Source organism: Pleurodeles waltl, chromosome 3_1 (assembly GCF_031143425.1).
Source record: "Pleurodeles waltl isolate 20211129_DDA chromosome 3_1, aPleWal1.hap1.20221129, whole genome shotgun sequence".
Taxonomy (NCBI): domain Eukaryota; kingdom Metazoa; phylum Chordata; class Amphibia; order Caudata; family Salamandridae; genus Pleurodeles; species Pleurodeles waltl.
The window spans coordinates 208,587,510-208,611,119 of NC_090440.1; the positions used below are offsets into that span (position 1 = coordinate 208,587,510).

Sequence of the window (23,610 nt, forward strand, 5' to 3'; positions counted from 1 at the left end):
AAAAGCTGAGGCAGAAAGAAGAAAGACTAACTGAAAAAATTCTCATGGGCAGGAGGAGAAAGGAAGGAGGAGAAGAGGAACAAACGAGTGAAAAGTGAGGGGGGAGGGAAAAATACAGGAAGATCGGGAAGATCATGGCGACAAGCAGAAAGAAAAAGAGAATCCTATTCGAATCAAAATGTGTGGCACAACTGCACAAATATTTTGCTCCAGGCAAAAATGTCTTGATGACTGATATGAGAATAGCAATCACTGGTAAGAGTTGAGCCCTTAATGACAAGTCTATAAAGCCTTTAGAGGCGGTCTTAGGTTTAGCTGATTACAGCCAAAATCCGAACAACTCTACCCCTGAGATTGGGCTAGTATCAAATGATAACCCAATGGTATCTGATTCCAGTGTTATCACTGAAGGATACACAGATCTTGGTGATAAAGATCCCACCTGGTCATCCTTGAACTTGTAACTAGTCCCCCTAAAAACTAACTATACTATGAGGCTCTCTGTGATGACGAAGACGCTTAGAAAATGCTAAAATACATAGAACATTTGCAACATACGAATACAATCTAATCAAAAGTACAAAACGATAGAAAATGACTTCATCGCTCCCACCTTCCCAGTATGAATGCTAATGACAGTCATGAGGAAAGTTAATCTGCAAGAGATTAAGTTGCACTTAAGTCAGCTATCACAATTGACAATAACACAAATGCAAAAAATATTACTCCATTTTATCCCAGTCCCGCTATATGGATACTATACTCTAAGCCATTTATAATGCAGTACACTTAAACTGTATTTTAAGCAAGCCGGCTTGAACTAATAATTCCAAAGTGGCAAATCATAGCTTGCCAAGAATCACTTTAAATGAAGAAGCACAACATCTACTGTTATGGAGATGAAGTCTTCCTACAGGGTCTAATCACAGTCCTCAATAGGAAACCAGAGCACGGGTAATAACTAGATGAAGCTAATCAAGAACTAGAATGCAGAAAGATTTCCCAGTTCCACTTCAGCTTGAAACAGCCCAACTGTGCCACTTATGTACTTAGCGAACTTCTCTAAGAAACTGGCAAACTCATTCGCCTCTGCTAAAGAATCAATATTCCACCTTACATAAAATTTATGGTTATGCTAACTGCATTTTCCGCAGAGACTTAAGGGATTGCCCTAATAATACATGATTAAACATTCAACAAGTGATCCGTAACGATTATGGTTATTAAACAAGATTTCCTCCAGGCAGCAAGTTAATAGTTTCACACCTCTGACATCATTCATCCCTAATTACGACTACCCTAAATTGTTTGTTGAGCTGATGCTCAACGTGTCCACCGGCACAGAGCCAATCATTATTAATGGAAACTTGAAGTGCTTACTAGACACACAGTGATATACCAACAATTACTTTAACACAGGCTGGATGATAAATTCTTGAACTATATTAAGAAATTAGTTTATTTGTTAAAGGTGGTGAGAACTCACTTTGAAGATGAATCACAATCCATGTCAGAGTGAACCACAAGTCACTAAATAAACCTGTGGTTAACCCTCTGGTAGTATGACATGAAAGCCGTTTGGCTTAACTTAAAGGCAATGTGTAAAGTATTTATGAAACACTCAAACGGCAATAAAGTGAATACACAACTCAAGAAAAATCCCAAACCCCTGTAATAAAATGGTGTAAACGTAGAGTTAAACTTTAATAAATAAATTAACCAAAAATCCAATTAGTAGAATTGGACATGTGAATCTTAAAAGTTAAGACATATGGCGGTGGAGAGAGGGTTGGATACAGGGACCAGGTTCATCCCCGCAGAAAGTTTACCTTCTGAGCTATACATTTTAATGGCAGAAAAGTGGTCATTGACAAGTCTTTAGCAGGGCAAGTTAGATCAGATGCGGCTTAAGAGCGGGATCTTGGTGCGGTTGTCACTGAAGGCAAGAAAGCTCAAAGCAGGTAAGGCTAGAAGCCTGTGCCCAGAAAGGCATCAATGGGTTGCTGCCTGATTGTAAAGTCCAGTTGTAGCCCTCTCCGTTCACACTTCAAAACCTTTCAGTAAATCAGTTCTCTTTCAGCAGGGACAAGCGGCTTCAGTAGTCCCAGTCTATGATAATTCCAGGCCTCGAAAAATTATAAAATTGTTACTAGACGTGCAGGTTGAGTACCTTTGAATAATCTTCTCGACCTAACTGTAATGTACTTGACCTGTAAACGGGTCTCAAATTGTGTGATCCTAGGAAAATATTGTATTTTACAGTTGCCTTTTATTCATTCTCAAATATGAGTGCACCTTCAAATATGTGAGTTCAGCATTTCTGCTGTTTAAGAAAACAAAGAAAGAAAATATACTCTTGTTTGATTAAATACACCAAACTTTTGCTCTATGTATAATAAATCTAGCCCACGTATGGGGTACACATGATCCATGCATGACATGCCTCTTAGTTTACTAATATCTTTGCCCTTAGGGTAGGAGTGTTTCTCAGTTTGTTTAACCCCTTCGCTGCTAGGCCTTTTCGCCCTCAGGTGCCAGGCCGTTTTTTGGCTATTTGGGGCAGTTCATGCTTAGACCCTCATAATGTTTTGTCTATATAAGCTACCCCCGCCAGATTTGCGTCCTTTTTTTCTCCAACATCCTAGGGGTTACTGAAGCACCCAGAGCTTGTGGGTTTCACTGGAGGCGACCAAGAAATTAGCCAAAATATAGAAATAATTTCGTTTAAAAAAAAAAAAAAAAAAAAAAGAGAAAAAATAACAAATGGGGGGGGGGGGGAGGGACGGGCAGAAGGGCTGCAGAAAAGAAGGCTTGTGTTTTTTTCCATGAAAATGGCATCAACAAAGGGTTTGCAGTGCTAAAATCACCATCTTCCCAGCTTCCAGGAACAGACAGACTTGAATCAGAAAACTACATTTTTCAACACAATTTTGGCATTTTATTGGGACATGCCCCATTTTTAAAAATTTTTTGTGCTTTTAGCCTCCTTCCAATTAGTGACAGATATGGGTGCGAAACCAATGCTGGATCCAGGAAAGCTAAACATTTCTGAAAAGTAGACAAAATTCAGAATTCAGCAAGCGGTCATTGTGTTTTCCTACAGAAAATAACAGCTAAAATAAAACAAATATTGAAATTGAGCTGAAAAACCAGCCATTTCTGTCCACGTTTTACTTTAACTTTTTCCTGCCATGTCAGATTTTCAAAAGCAATATACCGTTACATCTGCTGGACTCTTCTGGTTGCGGGGATATATAGGGCTTGTAGGTTCATCAAGACCCCTAAGTACTCAGAGCCAATAAAGGAGCTGCACCTTGCAATGGTCTTTCGTTGCATACCAGGTATACAGCAATTTATTTGGTGAATTATAAAGAGTGAAAAATAGGTATCAAGGAAACCTTTGTATTTCCAAAATGGGTACAAGATAAGGTGTTGAGGAGAAGTGGTTATTTGCACATCTCCGAATTCTGCGGTCCCCATACTAGATTTTGAATTACAGGGCATTCTCAAATAGATGTCTTTTTTGCACACTGTCTTACGTTTGAACCTAAAAAATGTAGAGAAAGACAAGGGGCAGTAACACTTGTTCTTCTATTCTGTGTTTCCCCCAAGTCTCCCGATTAAAAATGGTACCTCACTTGCATGCCCGCAACAGGAAACACAACATGGACACATCACATTTTTACATTGAAATCTGACGTTTTTTTTGGAAGTGCCTAGCTGTGAATTTTGGCCTCTAACTCAGCCGGAATCTAGGGAAACTTACTAAACCTCTGCATTTTTGAAAATTAGACACCTATAAGAATCCAGGAGGACTTGTGGGGCTCTCACCAGGTTCTGTTACCCAGAATCCTTTGCAAACTTCAAACCTTGGCAAAAAAACATGTTTTCCTCACATTTTGGTGATAGAAAGTTCTGGAATCTGACCGGAGCCACAAATTTCCTTCCAACTAGCTTTCCCCAGGTCCCCCGATAAAAATGGTACCTCACTTGTGTGGGTAGGCCTAGGGCCCGGAACAGGAAATGGCCCAAAACACTATGTGGACAAAGCAAAATTATCAAATACAAAAGTACATGTTTTTTTGCAGGGGGGTGGGTGGGATCCTGCATTTTTGGTCCTGGGCTCAGCAGCCATTTAGGGAAACCTAGCAAAACCAAACATTTCTAAAAACTAGACACCCAAGGGAATCCAGGGAGGTGTTTTCTTACCCAGAATCCTCAGCAAACCTCAAATTCAGCTTAAAAAAAAAATGGAAATGTTCTCTCGATAAAAATATTACCTCACTTGTGTAGGTGGTCCAAGTGCCTGTGACAGGGAAGAGCCCAAAAAAATGTTTAAAAAAAAAAAAAGGGGGGGGGAACCAAAGCGGGTCCAAAAGGGAAGTTGGCGTGGGCTAGTTTTTAGGTTGACGAGTAGGGCAGATTTTGTTATCGGTATAGATGCGACAATGCTGGGTGGTAGGAAGTTTGTGGATTCCTGCAGATTCCGGAAGGTTCCATCACAAAAAGAAATAAAGGCCAATCTGCACCAAAGGGGGGGTCAGAAATGGCCTAAAATAAATTTGCCCCCCCAGGGGAGCGACCCTTGCCTAAAATAAATTTGTCCCCCTGGGGATTGGCCTTTACCCAAGGGGACGCTTCCCTCATCTGTATATATATTTAAAAAAAAAAAAAAAAATCCATAGTGTCTAGTGAGAATTTCTGCTGCCCAAGATCGCTTGATGATTGGGCAGCAGAAATGGTCAGAGGCAGATCAAATAAAAGGAAATCCTTTCCTTTGATGCCTCTCTCGCCCCCTCCACGTGATCAGAGGAGAAATGCTAGGGCATTTCTCTTCCGATCTGCGCTGGAAGCCGAGCTTCGGTGGGGACAGCCTCTGATGAGGGCAGCGCTCAATCGCATGCTGATGTCATCAAACGCGACCAGGGGTGGAAGGGGAAGCGATTTCCCATTCCATCCCTGCCCATGGGAGGGGGGGTGCAAGGCGATCGGGGGGAGCGCTAGTGCTCCCCCTGTGAGCCAATATCAGGACATAATGGTTACGTCCTCGGCACCCGAGCGGTGCAAACAAGGAGATAACCGTTACGTCCTGGGCACCCAAGGGGTTAAACACTCAATTTTAATAAATAAATTACTAAAGCATGATGTGGTAGCGCACTGTCATTTACACAGTAAATTTCCAAGAAATGTCCAAAACCTTCCCACTAACTTGCAGCTTTACTGATAAAACTATATAGTGTATTAACAAGTAAACTGTGAAAATTGGGTTTCAGAAAAACATTTATCATTTGTATATCACCGGGAAAAGTGTTCTGACTTTTTTTCATCCTATTCCTAATATTTTTTTCATCACACAGAAGTAAAAAAAAAAAAATTATTTCACAGCTACTGTGATGTATTTTGAAATGTTTGTAAAGTTGACTTAGTTATATAAATGTTGTGTGTTAGGAAAAACCTGATACCAACAGCCTTTCATTTCCCATAGGTCAAACAGTTCACCTTACAAAATCTTGAAACTCTGCAGTCACAAGAAAAAGTATTTGCATTGGAAGAAGACAAACTCACTTTTGACCTGTCTCTGCACACAGAGCAAATGTGACCAGAATAAGATTTAAATGCATCTTAGTTGCTAAATTGATTTCTGTCTGAACAGAACAGCTGTTCTTTGTCCACTCTGCAGAAGGGGCGAGTAGGATCTAAAAATAGCTCGACCTCATAAACTTAAACTCTCCATAGCAAATGGTCAAGTAGATTTTTCGAGCCCTGAATTCTCCAAGCAGAAAGTTTGCAAAGCATCTCAGTCACAATTCTTGCAGTTTGGGGACAGGAGGAGTTCATTCCAACACCAGACAAGGGTCCAAGACATGGGGGCAGCACTTGAGGGTTATTACTCCAGCAGAGGCCACCGCCCGGGTCCAGGTTAGGTACAGTTGGTACAGGTCAACTGGGCAGTTGAAAGGAAATGCCCTTGAAGTTTGTTGTGTCCCTGCAGCTCAAAAAGGAGATCAGCCAACTGACTCCTGGAGCCACATCTGGGGCCATGGGTTCAATACCAGCAGATCCAGTCATCCATCCTTCAGGTGTTAGACAGCAGGGCAATACGTCTGATCTTCACAGGCCTGGGAGTGTTCTGAGAAGGGTTCTGGAGTGCCCCTTTTAAGCCCAGTGGGTGGGTGGAAAAACTCCTGACCACTCCCTAACCAATAGGAGAAAAGATCCCAGTGTTGACCCTGCCTACCTTTGCAGCACTCATCCGAGTTACTGCAAGTTAAACCCCAGGTTACCCTCTTTCCCTAAAGCAAACATGGCAGGACCCTTCTTCCCCTTGCCAGACCTATTTGTGCCCACTCACAGGTGTGGCTATGGAAATGGGTAAACGCTTCCTTGTGGTCACTCCAAATGAGTTCTGGGTCAGCTCCCCCCGCCCTCTCACTACTTTTAGAGCCAAAGTGTATGTTAAGATAAAGGGAGGCAGGTCTAGGTGTGAGCCACATCTGCCAGTGACTGGGTAGGCATCCTTTGATGTTCTGGGAGGGGGGGTTGACTCAGCCCCCTGGGCCATCCTGCTCAAGGAGGGAAAAAACCCTCTCCACACCCAAGCCTCCTAAAGTGTTATTTCTAACATAGTAACATAAAATTCAATTTTAGCTTAAAATCGTTTTTTAATTTACTATTAAAATGAATCCTTGAATCATTTTTCTATCTGCTCCGGAACTTAAATTAAGCATTATAAGTTATACGTAACCCAGTGTTTTCCAGTAGGAGAACCAGCCTTGCTATAGTAACAAATGACTGTGGGGAGTTTTCGCTGTCAGGACATATGCATCATTAAATATACGTGCCCCACTTAAATACCATTTAACCTTCCTTATGGCCATTTAGGGCCTACCTTCGGAGTGGCATAAGTATTAAAGGTTTATGCAAAAGTTTATTTTGAAAGGTTTAAATCGCAGTTTAAAACTGCATACCCAGACTGCAGAAGCATGCCTAGAGACATGGTTTAGAGTGGTACTTTATTGGGTGCACAATGAGAGCTGTAGCCCACTAGTAGCATTTAATTTACAGGTCCTGGCTAGAAGTAGCACCAATTACTAGGGGCCTACAAGTAAATGAAATAACCCAGTCATATTTATACAAGTGTTACCATGTTTAGCACTAGTGATTAGCAGGAGTAAAATGTGCAAAGTCCCATGGCCAACAAAAGCCGGTTCAGCAAAAGAACGCAAAAAGCTGGGGTGCTCCTGCAGACAGGGCAAATTTTCAACACTATGTAAAGCAGATGATCAATATCATTAACTTGACAAATTATATGGGGTTCACAAAATGATACAGAAAATTAATTCACTTTTTCTAAACGCCGCCACCAATATTCCTGTGTAGTTTTTGTTCTCGTCAGCTTGCCAGTTAGCTACAGTTGTAAAATTGATGGCAGTTTTGCTCCTTGTTTTTGTTCCCTATTTTGAGTGTTGTCTTTCATGTCACATGTACCTAGTAAAAAAGGATATTCTACTTAACTTGGAACACTGTTGACAAAAATAATTCAAAAGAATTTTAGTTCCTACAGTGTGCTTGATTTAGTTGATCTCCTCTTCCCCACCATGATGATGCTGTTCCTTCAGATCACTTAAATTCTGTATGTTCAATTTGCATTGTTTCATGCCACTCTGTTAAAGTGTGTAAACATTTCTCCTTCAAATTGTAATTTAACTAATGTTTTGTAGAATGTCACGAAAGTCACAGGAAAAAAAGAGAATTTCACCCACCCTTATTCTATATTGTATTCATACTGTGTAAGCAAGACCAGAACTGACAAGCTCTTTTCAAGTACGCTTTGAATACATCCATTCTGATTAGTTTAATAATGTAGTGTTCCATGCATTTATTAAATAGAGTATGGTAATTCTGTCATATTTGACTCCCTATTTCTTATTCTGTCTTTTAGAACTAGTTTACTGTGGTCGAAAGCTGAAGGATGCCCAGACACTAGATTTTTATGGGATCCAGCCTGGGTCTACTATTCATGTGCTCCGCAAGTCGTGGCCTGAGCCAGAGGAGATGGCAGGTGAGCAGAAGATCATTCTTCTTGTGCTTGTGGGCTTATTCATGTAACAGAATTTCAGGATTTTATTAATTATTTGCTTTTGATACCTGATGTGTCAAAGACAAGGCTTAATTTTATGGACTGAGTTCCTCCCGTGTTCTTTTTAGTGGCACTTCATCAGTCCACCACATCTAAACTTTTTGTGTGAATTGGTTTTCTCTCATGGTCGAAATAAATGAGAAGCATTAGTAAGCGGGGTGATGGAAGAGGTCTATGAGGGAGAGAAATTTATTTTCTGTGTTCATTCCATTGTACCCATTTTCGAGCCATGTGGAGATCGCCTTACAGACACAAGCTTAAATAGTTGTCTCTTCCAACTAAAAATGCAGTTTTATCGTGCCTTCTTTATTGGTGCACCACTTTATTTATCCTGTCATTGGTCTTGAAAGTAATTTCCTGCTTGACCCTTCAAACTTAAAAACCCGGAACACATAGGAGTATATCTTAGCAAAAGCCCCCTGCATATGTCTGTTTGGCTTTCTCAATTCTCTGGGTTGCAGGCTTCTTTTTTGTAGTGTCATCCCAATAGGATTCGTTTGCATCCCTGTATTGTACATTGTCTACAGTTTCAGTAAAGAAAGGCACTAGGCCAGGAATCTGTAGTCCTTTTATTTCTGCTGTCTCATTATTTGAGTATAGTTTGTGAATGGGTAATATTGTGCTATTCTTATGAGGCAGGAAATGCTGCAGTGAGTTCTCTTTAGATTTAGCACTTCCTCTAAAAATCTGAGGATTACTCACACCCCATCTGTGAGTAAATGCGTAAGTCACTTTACCTGTTCTCACCTTTAGGTTGGGCACTATAAGAAGCTGTTTTAAGGTGTAAGATAATATCCCAAAAACATGGTATTGTACTACTGCATAGTACTGATGAATTTAGCATGTATTTCCTATCGCAAAACTTTATTTCTTCTTTTGCAGAGCCAGTGGATAAAGCTGCTGCAGCCAGGGAGTTCAGAGTCTTGCACAATGCTCTTCACAGCAGTGCTGGCTACCGAGAGGCGGTGAGTACACATGGGACCGTCATTATCGTGTGTGTCAATGTCAAGACTCGAGCAGAACCATGTAGCGCCATGTTCAGGCCTACATTTGCATTGAAAGGTTATGTTGGTGACCAAGAATTAGATGTCAGCTCTTTTGAACTCTCGGAAAGCTCGTATTTTGCAGTTGAAGTTTGAGATGCAGAAGAGCTGTGAAGATTTGACTCTTATCAATAGTCTCGTCTTGCCATTTGTCTGTCTTACCACTGTTTGTGCCAGAGACTGTAGTAGATAGCCTCAGTCTCCTTTACTCGTGACCTTTCTTGTCCCTCTTCCTTTAGAATGATGGATTCCTCGAACTAGTCATTTCTTCCTCCTACTTTAGGTGACAGTTTCGATATTTGCCCTTTGCAATATTATCCACAATCTTTCCCTATGCCCTTTCCCAATCCACAACTCGTCGTTTAACCCTCACACACTAAATTGCTAGTCTGTTGTTACCTTGCCACTGCATCTCTAGTCAGTTGTTGTTGAATTATTCCGTTGACAACCAAAGACTCCCTTCTGTAGATCATTCCAGCGACATTTCTGTCCTAGTTGCCAATGTGCTGCTTAAAACATTCTGGGCCCAAGTCTAAAATAATCCCATGGGTGTGTGCTTGTGTTTGATTAAGATGGATACATTTATTTTGTAGCCTCACATTTCAGAAATGCACCTGCCTAGCTAAAATAATCTCCGCTGTCAAGCAGAACTCCTATGTGTAAATGGGCCAAGTTACACATGTAATAACATCACAAAATTGCATTTACACATGCTGTCTTTGTTTTCTCTTCGAAGAGGCAAGTACTGTTCTCCCATGTAGAAATCTCTTCCCTTACGCTCACATCAGTATCACCAGTGTTCTTCTCCATTCCCACTCTGGACAAACGTTTACTCCTGCCCGTCAGAGGAGAACATGTCTGATCCTGTCTAGGAGTTGGAATAGGCCTCGTTAGTCATTGTGCAGAATCACAAACTCACAGGCTTGAGAGTGTTCACCTGCTTGCAAGGTTTTTCCATCCTGGAACAGCCACTTGTTGCCTATATCAACATAGTTATTCACCCTCTCCTAATATTATACCATACTGGTGTAATATTACATTTATTCCTGTATTTTAATAAATAGTTAAGGAATATTTAACTGCTGTTATAGTAGTTGCGTTCATTTAAAAAAAAAAAAAAAAAAAAAAAAAAAAAATGTAATGCATTCTCAGTACTTCATCTCACGGATTAAACTGCTTGGTGAGTTGCCGATACCATGAGGGTATACTGTGAACAATGATTTTTAAATGCATGGTGTTATGATTTATTTCTGGAATGGGCAAATAACCAGAAATCTTGGGCTGCTCATCCTTATTGAGAATTGGAAAATTGGATCCCTGTCCTGTTTAGTTGGCAGGGCTATGGGATAGGATGGTTATGTTCTTAGAGGCCGATATCTGGTTGGGTATTAGATAGAATGTTTTGCTCCACAAACCAGGAATGATCACCCTCTTAAGCTTTTTCTATTGCACCCCTTTTTTCTTTCTCTTCAGCCCACCATCCACCCACAGACTATCTGATCTGCATGTGGTATGCATGTGCCTGGTTGAGGATTGCTTACTAGTGGGTGACCCTTTTGTTGAGCCTATTCAAATTGTGGTAGAAACATCTTTGCAAATGTGACTAAGAGTATCTGAAAAGGTTTAGGTTTCAAAAGTTTTAATGTCTTTTGGACTTAAAATCCAAAAGCCAGGGGCATGGTGGTAACTACTGTTAGAGACCAATCATAGCATCTTCTAACATGTATCTATTATGGTGGGAGACCACAACGTAATTTTTAATGGACTTGAAAACCTGTTCATGCATTGTACCTCAACAGGCTAGTTGTGCATTGTACCTATGTAGGTGAGGACGTATTGCACACCTTATTAGTTGGTTAAAATCCTATGGTTGTTAAAATGAGTTTCAGACTTCAAGACTGAATGTTAGCTAGTTAATCAAAATCTTTCATACCAGTTTTTGGGTTGCACAATGGCCAATGGTATAGACTTGTATTGATGTGGGCTGTCTGGCAAATGCATTTCTGCACAGTTCTGGCCTGTCTGGATTGCAGTGGATAGTACTTTTGGTGTTCTGAAAGCTTTTTAATTAGTTTTTTTTAAATGTATGGTTTTTGAGCGCCAGAGGGTGTATCTTGTGTGCGTACCTATCACTAATTTAGTTTCTTTAAGGTCCAAGCCAGTAGTTCCCCGCCTTTTGACTTCTGTTGACCCCCACCTTATCAGTACTGGAACCCTGGGACCCCCCACTGAATCATCATTATTGGAATCCGGGATCCGTAGATGCATTATTGTGCAATTAGTCCTCTTATGACACCCTTTCACCTTTCTTAGTTGGTAAGTTATCTTACATTTCACACTGATCACCAGTTGGTAATTTGGCTACTTGCGTTTCCAAAATCTATGAACACTAGTCTTTAAAAGTAGATAATTTCTTGAGGATCTCTCTCTGCTGTATTGCCTTGGAGGTACTAGTGTGATGCCTCTTTGTGTGAGAATGTTTGGATTCCTCGTGAGACATGTAAATGACTCCAACTTGCAGGTAAGTCTTTTCAGCAATTCTATTTATTGGCAGCTCAGTCATAGCTTCTACCATCAGCCAAACACCCTTCACAGCCACCACACTCTTGACATTCTACAACACCCTCTTAGAGTGTTTCAGATTGGGAAATCTGTTTAGTGTTCCACTGCTTCAGTCAAAGCTCTCAAATACCATACACCTCCCTCGTTTAACAAAAATATTACACAATATGGCTATCAAGAAAACATTTAATAACACGTTTACCATCATAGAGAATAGCAATCCTAATCTAATGATGCAAGGCAATATTATCATCCAGTAGCAACAAAGTGACACTCATTCATATTCCGGATATGTCCGTCTCAGTTGTTGATGGCACCTGCATAGGTGGAGAAAACCCTTTTTAGCAGCAGGCAATAAATTACCACTCATCTACATGCACTCAAAGGATAGCTTTCACCTTGCATACTTCATAGCGTAATTCCTTTGAGCTGTTCTCTTTCATTCAGTCACACCAATCCCCAGCATTCAGCAACACACACTATTTGGACATGGCCTTCTCTGCAGGATCATCCTCAAACGTTTTGCCTTCACCCTCCTGTTTTGTTAGCCTTTATGACTCTGCATACTTTACTACTGCTAACCAGTGTTAGTGCTTGTGCTGTCTCCTTTCAACATGGTAACATTGGTTTACTTCCAATTGACCTATTTAATTTACTTGTATGTCCCTAGTAAAGTGTTACTGCACGTACCCAGGGCCTGTAAATTAAATTCTACCGGTGGGCCTGCAGCACTTATTGTGCCATCCGCTTAAGTAGCCCTGCAAACGTGTCTGGCCTGCCATTGCAGTCTGAGTGCGGTTGTTGACCTGGCAAAGTAAACCTTTTGCCTGACCCAAACCTTCATTTTAATACATATGTCACCCCTGCAGTAAGCCCTGGTGAGCCCCAGAGGGTAGGGTGCAGTGTATTTAAGAAGGTGGACATGTACTTTTAACTTTTACATGTCCTGCTAGTGAAAAACTCTTTAGTTAGTTTTTCGCTATTGCAAGGCCTTCCTACCTTCTTATATTTAACAAGCTGTAACCTCCAGTTGGGAGCAGGTAGACAGTTTATGTTTGGTGTCTAAAGAAGTGTAATTAAAGGCCTCGTTAATGGTAAAGTCTGATTTTGTTCCCACAGTTCTGAAAATGGCACTTTTATAAAGTTGGCAATTTTATTGTCCTAACCATTTGGTGTGTCTGCCGTCTTATCCTGGGTCACATGACTAGGTGTAGCTGGCAGTGCGTCTTTGTGTATTGCTCCCAGACAGTAAGACAAATGGAAAGCTAGGTGTTAACAGGATGGGCCACTTTGAGTTAATGAGGGGGAGGAGCTGTCATCCACCACATTTACACATCACAAAGGCTCTGCCTAGGCACTCTCACACAGGGTTTGACCCTGGTCTTTTGTGACCCCAGACAGGCTGGAGCTAGAACTGGGAGAAAGAACATGTCTGAAACCTCTAAAAGCTTTCTCTGCTTCAAAGTAGGTACGAGGTATAAATATTGTACCCTTAAACCCAACTCTTCAGTACCTTTCTGGACTTGTGGATTCTGCCACGAAGGACTGCGGCTCTGCTGCCTTCTTGCCTGAGTGAGAAGGACTGGGCCTGCATCTCTAAACCCAGGACCCCAGAGTGACTCCAAGGGCTAGTTGGCTGACCTCCCGACCATAAGCCTCAAGGACCGATAAGGCTTCCAACAATCTTTAACTCAGCACCTGCACTCTTCCGTTTGTGTGTCCTGTCCTTCCCTCCCAAGTGGTGCCACCCCAGTCCTGGACCCTTGTAAGTGGCCTGAAGGTGCTCTGCCAATTCATCTGTTGATACAGCAGACTAGACGCATCTCCTCTGATGTGGCCCATCTCTCACAGAACCAGCATATCTCATCTCCTGCCTGATGTATTGCACTTCTCCTCACCCAGACCTTGCATCGCCTCTGCTGCACAACACAAACTCAGCGTAGGACTCCACATCTTTCCGTAACCAGTATTAATGTACTGTGTTTAGTGTACCTAAGTGGTCCCTGTAGCCAGCTCGCGTTCCACTGCTGATAGCCAGAACTTGTGACTTTGTCCTGGTCCATCTTTAATTGTAATTGGTTCCATGCTATTAAATGTAATACAACAGCTATCAATAGATCTATCAATTTATATCTCTGGGTTGAATTAAGACAGTGTGAAACCAAACTACCAAGAAAAATATTTGTGACGGAAAAGGGAGCTTTAATTTTGAAGATCTTGTTAATTTGCTGCCAGACTAGTCTCCAGAATGATGAAACAGGAGGACAAATACATAACATATGTTTTAGGTCTGTGTTTGGATATGAACAGGACCAACATGGTGAACTAAGACCCTATTTAATTCTGTTATTCAGCATAACTGCATTTACATTTCTATTCATTTATTTATCTTACATTTCCACTATTTTTTGTTATATCCAGTTTTTATTAATCTTGCTCTATCAATTTGTGCATTTCATCCAATGTACTAAAAATTACTTTTCCTGTTTTATAATAAATACAAACTTTTTAAAAAAAAGTCTTATTTACCTGGACTCTGTGTTAACGGATTTGATCTCACTCCACTTGGAGAATACTTCTAACAGTCAACCCATGTGCAAAACTCAGTTTGTCTTTGATCATCCAGAAACTTTTAAGTTCAGTCACCTTTTTTTCTTTTCTCCACCCATTTATAATATTACCCTTAACACACGTTAGCATTAGGGGTGGGCGGAATGTTTCATTCTGTCCATGGTTTTAGCAGAATTTTGGTCTCTCTGGTTGTGTAAGGCTTTGTAGGCAAGCATGAGTCTTGAACTGGCATACCTTCTGGAAGGGGAGCAAGTGGAGTTCCTGAGGTGGGGGGTGATGTGGGCTCCTTTAGGGAGGTCTAGGATGAGTCTGGCAGCAATGTTCTGTACGACCTGGAGTCTATTGAGGTGTTGGGTGGAGATGCATACGTAGAGTGCGTTGCTGCAGTCAAGTCTGCTTATGATGAGGGCCTAGGTGACAGTCTTTCTGATGCCAGTGGGGGATCCATCTGAAGATCTTGTAGAGCATGTGGAGGTTGTGGAAGCAGAATGCGGAGACTGCATTTATTTACGGTTTCATGGTGAGTTTGCTGTTGAGGATGAAGCACAGGTTGCGAGCGAAGTCACCTGGGGTGGGTTTCGAACCTAGCTCTGGTGGCCACCAGACGTTGTCTAATATGGAGGTCTTTTTCTCAGAGATGAGCACTTCGGTTTTCTCTGAGTTAATCTTGAGGCAGTGAGTTCTCATTCAGTCGGTGACACTGGTCATGGCATTGCTGAAGTTTGTTCAGGTGGTGGAGAGGGTATTTGGTGAGCGGGAAGATGAGTTGAATGTCGTCTGTGTAGGGTATGATGCTGAGTCCGTGGGATTTGACCATGTCAGCGAATGGGGTCTTGTAGGTGTTGAATAGTGTTGGGCTGAGTGAGGATCCTTGGGGTATGCCACAGATTGTTTTAGGATTCTGAGATAAAGGGTGGCAGATGGACCCTTTGTGTCCTTCCTGCAAGGAAGGAGGCTATCCACTTGAAGGTGTTGTCCTGGATGCTGATGCTGTTGAGTCTGTTGATGAGTGTGTGGTGGTTAAGGTCTGTGTCAAATGCTGCTGAAAAATCTAGGAGGATCAGGGCTGCTGTCTCTCTGCAGTCAAGGAGGGATCTGATGTCGTCGGTGACAACAATTAAGGCTGTTTTCTGTGCTGTGGGAGGCGTCCAGCAAGCTGTTTCTTTACAAGTATTAGGTGGGCTGGATGTTGAAAGCCTTCTCCAATACTTTGGAGGGGTATGGGAGCAGGGAGATTGACCTGTAGTTTTTTGAGTTCGCCTGGGTTGGCGGAGGGTTTCTTCAGATGGGGTCTGACCTTCACATGTTTCCATTAGTTGGGAATGGTTGCCGTGGTGATGGAGGTGTTGATGATGTTGGTGAGTCCTACTCCTATTTCGATTGATCCTAGGTCGAAGTGGTGGGGGCAGGGGTCGCTGGGTTCCCCAGATTGAATAGAGGACATGATGTTTGTAGTGGCTGCCATGGTGAGCGGTGTCCATAAAGTGATGGCGTTGTTGGTGTGCTCATGGCTGAGAGGGTTGTGTTGAGATTGTCTGTTGATTTCGATGAGTTGTCGGGTGAAGGTATCTAGTTGTTGGCTATTTTGCTGTGGAAATAGTCCGATAGGGTGTAGCAGAGTTCTTTGGAGAGGCGGATGGTGGTCTGTGTGACTGAAGGGCTGGAAAATTCTTTAGTTATGTTGAAGAGTTCTCTTGAGCGGTAGGTGCTCGCTCCAATGTGGTTCACGAGGGCAGCTGTCTTGGCGTTCTTAAAGCCTTGGTTATAGTTATTGAGGGCCATGGTTTCTCTAAATGTTTGCAGTCGAGTTTGATAGTTCTCAGCTTAAGGGTGTAGCAGCTGGCTTGCCTTGATGCTTTGTTGGTTCTGGTTGTCTTCATAGGGGCAACTCTGCTGGTGACCTTGGTGATCCAGCCAGAGAAGTTCTGGACGGCCTGTTATTTGTTTGATGTGCCTTCGGCTTGGGTTGTGCTGGGAGCCTGCATCCACTGGGTTTCCGTTACTTTGCCCAACTGCGGTGTGCTGTTTTTGGGGGGCTTGGTGGTGCTGTTCTGGGCCTCTGTTATGGTGAAGTGGATGATGGTGTGGTTAGACCAGGTGATCTCTGGTGTGGCTCAATTTGACTTTGTCGCTGGATGTGAAGATTGGGTCCAGTGTGTGGCCTGCTTTGTGTTTGGGATACGTGACCAGTTGAGTAAGTCTCATGTTGTCCTGTAGGGTGCTGGTGTTATCAAGGTGGAAATTGAGGTCACCGAGTAGGATGTAGTGTCTAGAGTTGATAGCAGGAGGCCGATGGAGTTTGAGATGGCATCACAGAAGGTGAGCAGCGGTCTGTCCGGTTGGTAGGTGAGGGTGCCTCTCATAGTGGTCCTAGCATCGGTTGGAAGTTGAGGTGTTCCATGATCGGTGTTGGATCATCTTCAGTTGTGCTGCATTGAATTGTTTCCTTGTGGATGATGGCGATGCCTCCCCCTGTTTGTTAGTGCGGTCTCGTGAATCATCTTGTATATGCCTGGTGTTGTGGTGGCTATGTCCGGGTTTGAGGAGGTGTTGGGCCATGTCTCAGTGATGAAGATTACATCGGGGGTAAGGGTGGTGACAGTGTCCCAGATTTCAGTGGCGTACTTGCAGAGCGATCCGGCGTTGAGAAGGATGCAGTGAAGCAGTTCTGGATCATTTGTGGTCTTCGGAGGGATGTGGCCAGGGAGCCACTGTGGGTGGGGGGGTCCTCTGTTGAAGGAGAAGTGGCAGCAATGACAGGGGAGCGGTCCTTGCAGAGGATGAGATACAGCAGCAGTAGTTATCTCGTCTGTGGTCCAGTGTTTGGAGCTTGTTGGAAGAGTATCAATGGGTTGTCTCGGGCCAGGGTTCCTGGCGCTGGGCGTGGTCCAGGTGCAGACAGGCACAAATGGGCTTGCCTTTGGCATGGCTGTGGCTCGCCAGCTGCACCCAGCTGCACTGCGGCCTCCATTAAGTAGGTCCTAAGGAGGAAGGTGTGTGGCAATGCAGTGAGTGGGGCAAAAGGCACAGCGGGAAAAGCCGCGGTGCACACAAGAATAACAGACAGACTTAGAGCATAAAACAATGAAAGACAGAGCCTATGACAGTAACAGGACAGTGGGTGAAAATGAGGTAAAACAGGCACACAAGCCAACAGTGAAGTGGATGAAAGAGGGGGAGCAGACACACGAGCAAACTGCAACAGGGCAACTGCAATGAACAGTAATGCACAGACTGATGGAGGACAGCCAGGATGACAAAAAAAAAAAAACAGTATCACACAGGCGGGTGCGGTGCGTCGGGTGGGGTTTGTGGGTCAGAAGAGGCAGAGCGCTGGTAGCTAGGCCCGAAACTGCAGGGGGGGGGGGGGTGCTGGCACAAGGACCACACTCATCCTGGGTGATAGATCCCAATTACATAGCACATCCTTCAGTTTTCATTTTATCATCTAACACCATGCTACCTGAGTTTTCTAGATCATCATCAAACTCCGTCAGACAAGACAAGCAATCAGCCACTTTGTTAAAAGTACCTAGAAGTTAGTTGACAACTTACCAATACTCTTGTGATGCTAATACCCATCCGGTGATGTGGGATGAACTAAAAGTCAGACACTTGAAAAAAATAAATAAAAAAAACGTTATTACTGAAGATCGACTACTTCTTTATGGTTCGACCAAATTCAAAATGTTTGGTGTCAGGTTTGTAAGAGTTAAAGCTATTGGCGTTGTAAATGACAATGGGCCCGATTATGACCTTGGCGGATGGGATATTATATCCTATGGAACTTGTAGAAGGAGGTGGGATGTCCGCCACGTTTGTGACAGAGTACCCCGTACACCAAGGTTGCACTCAGGCCCAATGTTTTTTACCCTTGTGTTTTGGTTTGGAGTGGATGTATGTGGTGTGGAGTGGAATTATGTGGGTTGGGTTGGATTGGAATTGTTAGTTGTGGAAATGTGTATGGTGTGGTGTGGAGTAGATTTGTGCAGTGGAATTATGTCATGGTGTGTAGTGGAATTATGTGGATAATTAAACTTCATGACAATCTGACCCCACATAATTCCAGTAAAATCAATACCACATATTTACTATGTGGAATGTTTTCTTGTTGTGGAGTGGTATGTAGTGGATTTTAATTATGTGGTGTGCTGTTGAATTATGTGATATGATGTGGAATTCTGTGAACTGTAATGCTGGCTGGTTCTGGTACCGACCATAGAGCTTAGCACTGTTTTTAGTGCAATAGTGGCTGGCCAGGAGTAGCCAATATTATGGGCATTGGCCACACCTAATTGATAGTTATTATGTCCATGTGCTGTTTTTGCCACAGCCTTGATAGTCTGGCATGAATCATACGCTTTGTCAATGCCTCCCAGCGAAATATTGGCAAGTCCTGTTGCTGAGTCAGTGAACAACATTGCCTCCACTGCGATGCTAGCAATTATTGGAGTAGTTCAACTAAGCACTGCCAGTGTCTGGTGTTAATGCTAGGCCCCATCACAAGTTTACTATAATGCTGTGAGGCACTGGCTCCGATTCTGGGCGTTAGTACGGTGCCCACTATATGGTGCCCACTGCAATAGCAACAGGTGTAACCCAGAATCTGAGCGTTACCTTTGATTTCACTGCAATGTTCACCGATCCGGCTGTGAGCTCTGATCACGGCCATACTTCATTTTTTATTTCAGTGTTGGTAGTTTGATCACTGCTTCTGGGGAAGAGCACTGTTCGTGGGCCGTAGCTCAGTTGCTACTTCAGTATGCACAGGGCCCATAACTGCACAGCACTGATCTGAGCCGCAGCTTAGGTTCCATTGCAGGTTTGTTCGGTCCGATCACAGCTCATGGTGCATTGGTGCTGTTTGTTATGTCCGACCCCGGACGATACCACCAGTCCCGGGGAGGGGGAAGTGGTGACCCTCACTAAATGTGAGAAAAGAATAATGGTGACCCTCTGGCGTCCGGCCAATGTGGTATGGTCCGGACGTCAGGGACCAAGGTAATAAAAGACACTGCAGGGAGGGGCGGAGGCAGTGAACGTTTACTAGCACTTGGTGTGGTGTGCTCTGTTCAGCCGTATGCTACCGTGCGTCCGCGCATGCTGCGGCGTGTCCCAGGCCCCCAAAGCGAGTGTTCTCCTGACATCGGAGAACACAACAAACTGGCGACGAGACGGGATACGATAACTGACATCCCTCCGGAGGAGCGACAGCGCTGTATGCAGCCGCGCGGGTCGGAGCGGCCTGGCGGAGACACGTGGTCGGGAGCGGTCTCGTGGAGACACGTCTCCTAGCGCAGCTCCGAAGCGGCAGAGACGGCCGGCTGGGGAGCGAGGAGGTGGAGCCACGGGGAGCCGGCACTCCGACAAGCCCACAGAAGGAAATAAACGATACCACGAGGTGGCAGAGCACACGGTGAGAAAAGGGGGCGTGGCAGTGGCAAAAGGAGGCATAAAACAGGAGGAAAGGCGGCGCGAGCCTTAGCTCACAGCACCCGATACAGAAAAAAAAAAAAAAACCTCAGCAAGCACAAAGGGAACAGCAACTGGGTCCCAGTGGCAGGGCATACACTGCAAGCACAGGAGAAAACGCTAATACAGGGGAATCTGAAGAGAGGACAGTAGAGAAAAAAAAAAAAAAAAAAAACACGGCTCGGCAGCACAATGGCCACGTTCCCAGCATTGGAGCCGTTCGTAGTAGAAGGGCCTCCGTCAGCTCAGGCGGCTAAGTGGAAAATGTGGGTAGAGCGCCTAGAAAATTACTTTGCGGCAATGGCGCTGGACCCAGACAGACAGAGACCAATGCTCCTGCACATGGGAGGAGCAATGATACACAAAATAAGCAAAACAGTAGTGGAGGAGGGGCCCCCGTTCAACTATCGAACGCTAAAAAGGGCAATTACAGCCTATTTTGAGCCAATGGCAAATCCAGATTATGAACGATTTTTACTCCGCCAAGCCAGACAGCAAGCGGAAGAATCCGTAGACACCTACTATGCAAGACTAAGGGAATTGGCGAGTACATGCACTCTACAAGATCCGGAAGACGAAATTAGAGCCCAGTTTATACAAGGCTGCTTCTCCACTAAACTGAGGGAACACATATTGCAAATCCCTGGCATGGCAATGGCTGACATGTTAACAATGGGCAGATCAAAAGAACTGTCCAAAGTGAGAGCGGCACACATGGAGTCAGCGCTCACGCAAGTGATCAAAACGGAGCCAGTAAACACAATCAACTCGGGACCTATTACAAAAAGGAAAGACAAACCAAGGTTGGCGACCAACCATCGGCAATGCTACATGTGTGGAGGGACGTTCCCACATCAAGGAAGATGTCCCGCGTTAGGAAAACAGTGCTCGAACTGTCAAAAGCTAAATCACTTTGCGAAGGTATGTCGCTCCGGGACGAAACCCAAGGCAGAGAGACAAAGAGGAAATCACTCGGCCAAAACCATTCAACAGCCAGACGTAATTCCGGACATGGATGATGACGATGATGAACCGGAGGGAACAGTGTATGTAATACATGCCACAGAGCCAGGCAGCCGAGCACGAAAGAGGGCCCCGAAATGCCAAGTGAAAATAGCTGACCATCAAGTGACGGCTCTAATCGACACAGGGGCCTCAATCAATATACTGGCTCAATCAGCATTCAGACAATTACAACAACCTCCTCCACTTCGTCGAACGGCTGTACAAGTGTTCGCGTATGGGTCAACTACGCCGATTCCGCTGGCGGGAGTATTTACAACAAAGATCAGTCATGAAGAACACACAGTCCAAGCCAAGGTCTATGTCGCCAAGATAGGTACAGGGATGCTACTCAGTTGCCGCACAGCGGAAGAACTAAAACTGGTAACATTTGCATTCAGCATACATATAGGAACGCTGGATAACATCCTGGAAGAATATAGCGAGATATTCAGAGGGATTGGCTGTCTGAAGGGGAGGCAAGTGAGATTGCACATTGACAAATCGATAGAGCCAGTGGCGCTGAAGCACAGGAGAATAGCGTTTCACCTCCGACCGCGAGTGGAGGCTGAACTCAAGAAACTGGAAGATGCAGACATTATCGAAAAAGTGGAGGGGCCCACACCCTGGGTGTCTCCCATTGTGGTTACCACCAAACCGAGACAGCCAGGAGAGGTGCGTATATGCGTGGACATGCGCCTACCAAATGTGGCCATTAGGAGAGAACGCCACCTCACGCCTACAGTAGATGATATCGTGACGGAAGTCAGTGGTTCAAAGTGGTTTTCAAAAATGGATTTGCGGGCTGGCTATCATCAGATTATGTTAGCCCCGGAGTCTCGGGCAATAACAACATTTTCCACACATGTAGGGCTGAGGCGGTACAAACGCCTCAGTTTTGGAGTTGCCAGTGCGGCGGAAGTGTTCCAGGACACAATAAGGGGGGTACTCGCGGGGCTGGAAGGAGTGATCAATGTAAGTGATGACATTTTGGTACATGCCCCCACCATAGAAGCACATTTAAAGAGACTCAGGGCGGTGTTTCAAAGACTAAAAATAAGTGGGCTGACTTTGCACAGAGAAAAATGCGAGTTCCTAAGACAGGACATTGCGTTTTTCGGGTACCATTTTTCAGAACAGGGTGTTCGACCTGACCCGGAGAAAGTAGCAGACATAAAATCGGCGCCTGCCCCCACCTCTGTCACGGGAGTCCGAAGCTTTCTGGGGATGGCGACTTACTGTGGAAGATTCATGAAGAACTTAGCCTCTCTCACAGCCCCGCTAAGAGAGCTCACAAAGACAAACGTCCCCTGGGAATGGAATCAGACACAGGAGGCAGCGTTTCAAGCGACAAAACAAGCACTGTCCTCAGAAACAACGCTAGTGTATTTTGACCCGGCAAGAGACACTGAGCTGTCAGTAGATGCCAGCCCCGTCGGGCTGGGGGCTGTGTTATCCCAAAAGGGCAAAGACGGAGAATGGGCCCCAGTAGCCTATGCTAGCAGAGCACTAACTATGACTGAACAAAGATACTCCCACATAGAGAAAGAGGCCCTAGCAGTGAGTTGGGGGTGCCGCCATTATCATTTATACCTATACGGTCATCCATTCCTGGTATACACTGATCACAAACCTCTGATCCCGCTGTTCAACAAAACAGCATCCCAACCCCCTCCACGAATAGAGAAGTGGATTTTACAACTCCAAGGGTATCAGTTCTCAGTGGTGTATCGGCCGGGCGCTCAAAACCCTGCTGACTACCTATCACGTCATGCCAGACCAGCCTCAGAGGAAGAGAAGGAGGAAGCAGAAGAGATTGAGGAATATGTGCGACTGGTGATAGAACGATCCAAACCACTGCCCATGTCGCTGAAAGAAATTCAGGAAGCCACCCAACGAGATGAGGTGTTATGCTTGGCCATGTCATGTGTCCAAAACGGGAAGTGGCATCTGCTGAAACAAAACTTGGCACTCAGGACGGAGGAGGCAGGTCTAGCCTTACAGGCGTTGTTTCGTGTTCGACATGAGCTGGCTGTATCTTCGGAGGACTGCCTTTTACGAGGAAATCGTCTGGTCATTCCGGAGGCACTCCAACAGCGTACGATTGACCTAGCTCATGCTGCTCATCAAGGCATGGTAAAAATCAAAGCCAGACTGCGAAGTAAAGTGTGGTTTCCGGACATGGATTCCAGAGTGGAACAGACAATACAGAAGTGTCATGTTTGCCAAATGGTGGGGCCGGCGGATCCCCCGTCCCCCATAATCACAGAACCGATTCCATCCACCCCGTGGTACAGAGCAAGTGCGGATTTAGGGAGCTTACCAGACGGTAGACACATGGTAGTGGTCATTGATGATTTTTCGAAGTATCCGGAGGTTGAGGTGGTGGAATCTACTACCACGGAGAAGGTGATACCATGTTTGGAAAAAGTAATGGCCACCCATGGAATTATGCAAGAGTTGAGGACTGACAATGGTCCCCCATTCTCGAGCAGTGAGTTTTCCAAATATCTGGCGTCTCACTCGATTCATCACCGAAAGATCACCCCTCGATGGCCTCAAGCCAATGGGGAAGCAGAAAGGTTCATGAGAACCCTAAACAAAGTGATACGAATCGCCGTGGCCCAAGGAAAGAATATAGACTGTGCGATATTTGGATTTCTGCGAGAATATCGATTGACACCACACAGCACCACGGGAATGTCCCCGAGCTCGGTATGTATAAGACGAAATGTCAGAGACACAATACCCCAGATCAGCCCTGATACCAGGATGTACGAACAAGTGCAAATAAAGTTAGGAGAGAGACAAGCCAAAAAT

The 23,610-nt window shown here is 44.4% G+C and overlaps 1 protein-coding gene across 5 annotated transcripts in view; it reads left to right on the forward strand.

The window, feature by feature from the left end:
• UBL7 (ubiquitin like 7) overlaps positions 1–23,610 on the forward strand; it is a 192,991-nt gene that overhangs the window by 17,655 nt on the left and 151,726 nt on the right. For all 5 annotated transcript variants that reach the window (XM_069222209.1, XM_069222210.1, XM_069222208.1 and 2 more), the window contains exons 3-4: positions 7,943–8,062; positions 9,023–9,105. In XM_069222209.1, coding sequence (XP_069078310.1) covers positions 7,943–8,062; positions 9,023–9,105 — 203 coding nt within the window. The remainder of the gene's footprint in view (positions 1–7,942; positions 8,063–9,022; positions 9,106–23,610) is intronic.